The sequence below is a fragment of a genome, unplaced genomic scaffold (genome assembly GCF_019419815.1).
Source record: "Pyrus x bretschneideri cultivar Hongxiangsu unplaced genomic scaffold, Pyrus_bretschneideri_v1 Contig22, whole genome shotgun sequence".
Lineage (NCBI taxonomy): Eukaryota > Viridiplantae > Streptophyta > Magnoliopsida > Rosales > Rosaceae > Pyrus > Pyrus x bretschneideri.
This window is the reverse complement of record NW_025999524.1, coordinates 428,454-436,326: the sequence shown is the minus strand read 5'-3', so window position 1 is coordinate 436,326 and position 7,873 is coordinate 428,454. Positions and strand designations below refer to the sequence as shown.

At 35.5% G+C, this 7,873-nt stretch overlaps 1 protein-coding gene across 1 annotated transcript; it reads left to right on the top strand.

Annotated features, from left to right (window-relative positions):
• Positions 1-3,647: 3,647 nt before the first annotated feature.
• Positions 3,648-7,360, top strand: LOC103949937 (protein SIEVE ELEMENT OCCLUSION C). Its single transcript, XM_018648107.2, has 7 exons — positions 3,648-4,408; positions 4,641-4,760; positions 4,856-5,299; positions 5,500-5,611; positions 5,733-5,860; positions 6,126-6,614; positions 6,714-7,360. The coding sequence occupies exons 1-7, from the start codon at positions 4,253-4,255 to the stop codon at positions 7,320-7,322; spliced, it is 2,058 nt and encodes a 685-aa protein (XP_018503623.2). The 5' UTR covers positions 3,648-4,252; the 3' UTR covers positions 7,323-7,360.
• Positions 7,361-7,873: the final 513 nt, after the last annotated feature.

The following is a 7,873-nucleotide window of genomic DNA, read 5'->3' as shown; positions in this document are numbered from 1 at the left end:
TTTGTTGACGCATGTGGTTGAATCTTTTTCATTTGCATATATACCTTGAGTGACCCAAAATATGGGAGAAACCATATAAATAGATTTTGCCTCGAGCCCGAATGCATCAGGCTTTATTGAGTTTAGTAATTGGCGAATGTGTGCGAAGCTTTGAGACCCTCGTAATGTTTGAAGGTTCCAATCTTAATAAATGTGTGAAGTTTCAAGCCTTATAAGTATGTGAAGCTTCCATCCTTAATAAATATGTGGAAACCTTCAAGCTTTTATAAGTGTGTGAAGCTTCCATCTGGTTTGGTATTGTTGTGCTTTGAAAAAAAAAAAACAGTTTCTGCTGTGCAGTGAGAATAAACAGCTGTGAAATAAAGCAACAGAGTGTTTGGTAAACTTTTTTGTAAAAGTGCTTTTGAAAAAAAAAAAAAAGTAGTATTATAGTGTTTAATAAACTTTTATGTAAAACAAATATGAAAAAAGTTGATTTTTCAAAGTTGAGTTTCGCTGCTTTGTGTTTTTGACTTTTTTCACCCAAAACTGTAAAAAAAAACTGAAGCTAAATGTTTACCAAACATAAAAAAGCTGCCAGCTTTTTTTTATAACCATTTTTTAGAATCACCTCAGTACCAAACTAAAGTTTAATCTCATTCGCTAAAAAAAAGATAAAAAAATTGAAACGATATTCTCCGCTCACTACTATTACTAAAACAACCATTAATCTACAGACCTTTTAAGCAAAGTGACCCCCCATTTTATAAAAAAAAAAAAAAAAAAAACAAAATAGAAAACACATGCAGTTGTTGGATCTCTTTTATGAGATTGTGCGGCTATCAGTTAACCAGGTCATTTTTACTTTTTTATTTCTTTACCTCTCGAAGGAGGTGCTCACTGAACCAAACTCAAAGCTTCAATCGAACCTCAGTATTGTCCTTGATTCATTAAGGGTCTTTTGTGAGCAATCTAGTGGTAGTTTCAATGATATGGATTCGGGAGTGTCTTTTTTTTTTTTTTTTTTTTCTTTTTTCTTTTTTTTTTCTCAAGTTCTGTTCTGAAAGATGGATGAAGTGGTTTGGTGCTTCTCCTGCTTGATTCAGATTATAACTTCGCATCCATCAATTTCTTCCAACTCAGTTTCAAATGCAAACAAATAGCTTCTTGAAAAACCAAAAATCCCCAAATTATTCAACCCATATCTCCAGAAAACTAGAAAGTCTTTTTCTAGATGGGTAAGTATGTCATTAAAATTCCAATAAAAGTGAATAGAAAATAGCACCCTAAAACTTCATTTTAATTTCATTTTGCTCCATTAACGGTCAGCACTTTATTCTCTGAAATTCAAAATTCGTCCACTTTGACATGTTGACTCTCTCTTCTCTCTAAAACTTGTAAGTTGCATCAGATAACATATATGAGACCTAACGCCTAATAAGACTATGCTATATGTGCAATAGATTTGATTATAAAATCTTTATTATTCGTTAACATTCAACAATCAGTGATTATTAAGTTTAAAGAAATTGAAGAGAAGAAAAAAATAAAAAATAAATTGATTAGTTTGGCGCACCCAAATCAAACCACATAAGAAATTAATAGAGCTAAGGCAACGTGTGGTGAATTTTGAGTTTTAAAAGACGGTTTTTAAGTTTCAAGGGCCAAAATGGGATCAAAATCAGAAATTCAAATGACACCTCCCCTCACTAGTCCAATTCCTCTAAAATCAAGAATTCCTCATATGGACCCACCCATCCAATTATCAACATCCATATTATTTTGTTTAAAACTTTACAAACTAAATGATATGTCACCAATAACAAATAAGCATGTTAATTAACCGCAATAATCCAATTATCAATAACTGCATCATTTGATTTACAAAATTTAATTCCCTAACATTAATCTTTTAGTAAACACAAATAACCCGTAATCGAAATCACGATTTTTAATTTTGTTTACGAGCACGGAAACACGTCATCAATGATAAAAGGTGGGTAGAGTTAGGACCAAATTGGTGTCTAAAATATGGTGCCGTGGATCTTTCCCACTGTAACGATACTAAATTTTCTATCTAACTCTACCATACTGCCATTTAAATTTGAATCTCCAAACTAATTTGTATTTCGCCAAAGAGCTACAACGCGTCATTTTGGCTGGTAATTTAAAGTTGTAACGACATTTAAAATTAGAATTGCCACTTATTATAATTTAGTGATATTTTTTTCTTTTTATAATTAAGTGATTTTAAGTTTGATTCTCGTTAAAGGCGAATTTGAATTACATTGCTAGCCCAGTAAGATTTAACCGACTCCATCACCGTCTTGGTGCATATAATATCGTTTGTAAAAAATAAAAATTCTGAATTTGGGTCGTAAATTAAGTATGCTTGGGCCACTTAATAGTGGGCAGATAACGCTATAATGTTTATTGGGCCCAATATCAAAGATATTTTTGTATTGAATACGTATGTTACTAATCCAAATGTGTTGTGGTTGGCATTCAAGAATAAAATTTAACAGCCACTTAGTACTACGGTCTAGTATATTCCTCTTCATTTGTAAGTGAGAAGTATTAAGTTCGATTCTCGCCATAGGCGAATTTGAACCATTAGTGTTAATATTGTTTGTTCAAAAAAAAAAATTAACAAGAAGTCAAATTACTAAAGTTTAGTGGTAGACGTGAATAAATCGTTGTATACTCTCCTTTGTACTCAAAGTTAAACTGACGCTCCCTATGCTTGTTGATTAAAAGAAGAAAAAAGGGCGAGAATCTCTCATCTTTTGTAAGACGATACAAGTGAGCCATACCAAAGAGTTTTTATGTCAAAGACTGAGAACAAAGTCTCTTTATTAGATTTGTAATTTGTGAGTGAAGGGTAAAACGGCCTCCAGCATTGAACATCAGGATATGGACGAGTTTCGGTCCCTGGTTTAACATGAAAATCAATACTAATCTCCCAGAGTACATGATTCAAGCTCCAAGGTAATGAAAATAAGATGGTTGTACAATGTGGTTAACTCAATATGTGGTCGATTTTATTGACATTATTGATATTTTGATTTGATTATTAATATGATTGTCAATATATATATCGTCAATAAAATAGTACAGTTAATTAACTGTACTAAAAAATGACTTAATAAAAGCATAGCCTTTTCACTGCAGAAATAATTGTTCAGAATTCATAGTGTCAATATTGTTTGATCGACAAATCACAAATTTCAATAAGATGGGAGTTAAAATACACCGAACCTTTTCCAAGTCGATCGGCACAATCCACCGCAGACTTGCAAGCAGTTCGGCAGACAGGAGCCGGATATAGTTCTGATTGTTCTGCTGAGTGATATCACAACTACCTTTTAGTTGTAAAGGTCCTTATTACCAAGCTGGAATGTTCCTTTGTTGATAAAAAGAAAAGAAAAGACGAGAGAGATCTCTCATCTTTTGTAAGAAGATACAGATAATCCTCACCACATAGTTTTATCTAAAAGGCTAGAAAATCAAACAAAATCTCATCTTTAGATTTCTTAGTGATGGGGTTTGCTCGATTTTTAGGTCCCCAGTCCCAAAAGTACAAGAAGTTTTCTTTTACGTTACGGTTAACTAGCTATACTTATTTAAAATATAGATATGTCATTGATATGTTCGATATTTTTACTACTTTCCATCTTACCATTGTTGATAGGCAATCGATATTATTTTTTATATGTCATCGATAAAGTGGTTTTTTCTACTCCACAAGTAATTGATCACAAGAGTCCATATTGTTACATTTACAAGTCACAAACTGCAACAAGGTGTTTTGTTTCTAAGAGCCATAAGATTATTATTACATTTTTTGGTATCAGATGGTTCTGTTCTACTTTTCCCTTTAAGTGTGGTTGTTTCTCACTCCCTCAGCACCAAAAAACAAAAGGAGATGGATGGCTGAAGACCCTTGTAACTGTGCTTTTTCCTAAGATGCTTCTTCCAGGCAGCCAGTACTTCACTAATAAACACATTTCTTACTGTTTTGATGATCCACTTTGCGTCGTATTCTATATTAATCGTCTCTTCGCGATTACTAATTAAGGACAAAGTGCAAAAGGAGAAGGCTTTGAATTTGATTCTGGTGTACTCAAAATATAGTAAACAGCAACCTTTTTAAAAAGCGCTCTCTACAACCAAACAGTGTGAGAAACTGAATTTTTTTTTTTCCTGCAAAATTAAGTTGGTGCATTCCCTAGTTTTATGTGTTTGCTTCCGTTGGTTCACTACCACTTTCACCATGGACTCGCTCGGAAGTGACTCTGTGTCATCTTTGTCAGAAGAAGTCCTAATCAAGAAGCTACTTCTTAGCCATGATCCTGACGGTTGCCATTTTGATTCTGAGCTTTTGCTTTGTGCAGTGGAGAAAATCATGATTTGCGCGGCTGCATCAGAAGTAATTGCTCATTTCTAACACATGTCACTTTAGCATATGTTTTTTCCTTTTTTCAACGCAAAATATAAATGGTATAGGAAATGCTGCTTATCTACGTAAGATTGTTCTTATACATTTGAATTTGTTTTTGTGTTTCTTTGTAATTCTAAAACTTTTGAACTCTCGAGCACTTGTGATTAACATCATGATCTTCTATTCCAAGCTTTTCATCTCATCAAACACTTACTTTCAGGTTCTTGATGAAGACCTTGATGCCAATGAAAAAATTATTGTAAGCGACATGGAAGAACTTGAAACACTAGAAGCTCTCAGAATATTTGAATCAGAAACCTTTTGTAAGATTTCGCATGAGGTAGTTCATCTTCTCTCTCTCTCTCTCTCTCTCTCTCTCTCTCTCATTGATCTTCGTGCAGATGCATTAATTCGATCTATTTGTTAAAATGGCAGATACTTTGCAAGTGCTCTGATGAAGAAAACCTACACAGAAGGACAATGATTTTGTTTGATTTGCTGGGAAAATATAGATGGGGTGAAAAAGTGGTATTAGTGCTTACATCTTTTGCAGCAAGTTATGGCGAATTCAGGCTCCTAATGCAGCTAAACTCTTGTATTCCCTTGGCAATATCAGTTGCAATGCTCAAGCAATTGCCGACTGACGTGAGTCCTTTGAAGCCTCAATTTAACGCCTTGAGTTTGTTAGTTGATGCAATGGTGGATGTAACCAAGTGTATCATCAAGTTTGAAAAACTTCCACTTTCGCGTGTGGAGTTGGACGATGAGACAAAGGCTGTTGCAAAGTCCCAAATCTATATCGCTGTTTACTGGATCATTCGAGGCATCTTGAAATGCTCTTCTCAAATCACAGATTCAACAGCCTTGAAATCTGACCAGGTTCATATTCCTTCCCTTTGATTAGCGTATTAAAATATGATGAACTTCTGTTGAGTATTGTTCAAAAGAATTTTTGTTAAACTGCTTTAATTTGTGTTCCAAATTATGTTCGAGTAACCTGAAATACTGATTTGTAATTAACCACCAAATGAATTTGCCATAAATTGATTTAATGGTGAAGGAATTGTTTCTAATTGAAGTGTTCAGATTCAACCATAATTGCAACATGGGAGCTTGTAAGTTTGGCGTATCAGCTGCGCAGCATTTACGATCACCTCAGACAGCAGGTGGAAGTGTGCCATCACCAAACAGGTTACAAGTCGACATTTAGAGGATGAATTTGAAAACTTTTTATTTTGTTTATGATCCATGCATTGAGCATAGTATTGAAGCAATTGGTATGTATTCTTGACACTTTTGGCATAACTTGCAGAGACAAAGCTGTATCATAAGCTGCTGAATATCTTCAAGGAGACCCACGTGGACAACCAAGAGGTGCTTAGCTTGCTTTTTGCCTTGAGAGATGACTTTCCACTCAAGCAATGCTCCTCACAAGCAAAGGCAGGTTTAAAATCCCATGCTGATCACAGTCACAATGTATCTTCTAAATACTCCAATTACAAAGATGCCATCACACATAAAAACATTAATATTGTGCTAATTTTACACTTAATCTTTGGTACTTATTTACTGTTAGCGCGTATTACCCGATTGCCTTCATTTTGACAAAACTGCAAATCTAGGGTGCTGGAGTGTAAACTAATTTTAAACTTTTTACAGAGATAAGTTGCTACTGTTTTACCAACTCACTAGGGTTTGTTCACAGCTTGGTGTCTCTGATCTGAAGAGCAAGGTAGTCATACTCTTGATCTCAAAGCCAGAGTTTCTTTCGATAGAGGAGTCACTCCTTCTGGTTCAGCAAACACATAATCATCCTCACAACAAAGATGCAGAGGCCAGTTATGCAATTGTATGGGTTCCCATTCCAGTTTCCAGTACTTGGACCAATGCCGAAAAGGAAAATTTTGAATATTTATCAAATTCTTTGCCTTGGTACTCAATAAGGCAACCCTGGCTTCCTAACTCAGCAGTGGTGACATTCATAAAAGAAGCATGGTACTGCAAAAGTGAGCCGGTTTTGGTTGTGTTGAATTCGCAGGGAACAGTCTCAAACCCTAATGCAATTGACATGCTGTTTATCTGGGGTGCTAGAGCATATCCTTTTTCGGCATCAAGAGAGAAAGAACTCTGGCAAGAGCAGAATTGGACATTGCACTTTTTGATTGATGAAATTGACCCCCTGCTGACTAAGCGGGTATGAGTATTTACTTTGTAGAATCAATCCTCTCTTGTAATTTAGTAATCATTATTTTCTTTTTGGGTGCTTATGCTTGTGAGTTTGCATTGTTTTCAGGTGGAAGAAGGCAGAAATATTTGCATCTATGGAAGTAACAGCATAGATTGGATTGTAGAATTCACTGCTAAGATGGAGATTATTAAAAGGGCAGGAGTGCAGCTTGAGATGGTGTATGTCGGCAAAAGGAACTCAACCCCGCATGTGAAGGACATTTTAGCCAATGTACGTTACAAAAATTTGAGCAGCGCATTGCCTTCCATGAAAACGCATTTCTTCTGGCTTCGGTTGGAAAGTATAAGAAGATCAAAACTCCGGCTAGGCAAGCCAGAGAACTACACTGACAATGTTTTAGATGAGGTGTCAGCATTGCTAGATATCGATAATAATGACGAAAATTGGGCAGTCATAGGGAGAGGATCTAATTCGATTGATATAATAAGACTTGAAGGACCAAAGATCATGGAATGCTTAGACTTGTTTCCTAGTTGGGGAGGAAATTTGGCTGAGTTAGGGTTTTTTGGTGCACTTAGACATGCCCTTGCACCACCTATTCTTCCTAGGCCTTGTGGTCATGATTTTACTTACCCTAGTAAAGAACAAGGTGAAGGAGTGGTCGTTTGTGGCAAGTGTAAGCACCCCATGAAGAAGTTTGTTATGTATAAATGATGTGATTGCTCAAATTGAAATAGTACTATTTGCCTTTATCTGAAAAATCCTGGAGCTATTAAAAACTTCAAATGAAATGGGAAGTGTTATTAGCACGCTAAAAATCTCATTCTACACTTCTCACAAGTAGGGGTGGGTTCAAAAAACCGAAAACCGAAAAAAACCGAAAACCAAACCGAACCGAGGCCGAAAAAACGAACCGAAAAAAACCGAACCGAAACTACCAAACCGAACCGAACCAAATTTGGTTGGTTCGGTTTCGGTTTTTGAGGTTTGGAAACCGAACCGAATTGAACCAAACCGAAAAAAAAAATCATATATAAATACTAAAAAATACATGTTGCCGTCGAGGTTTGAACCCTTTCCCTACGGGTTGGGTTGGTTGTTGCAAGCCAACTTGACTGTAGGCTTTGTGTTGTTATAATTGTACTAGTAATTTATTTATAGGTTTCTGGGTTGTGCTTCTTGGTTGGTTTGGTGGGGGGTGAAATTAAGTTGAGCATCTATTCTCTAAGAGCATAAGTGCTTCTTCTCAGTAACTTGCTTTTAAT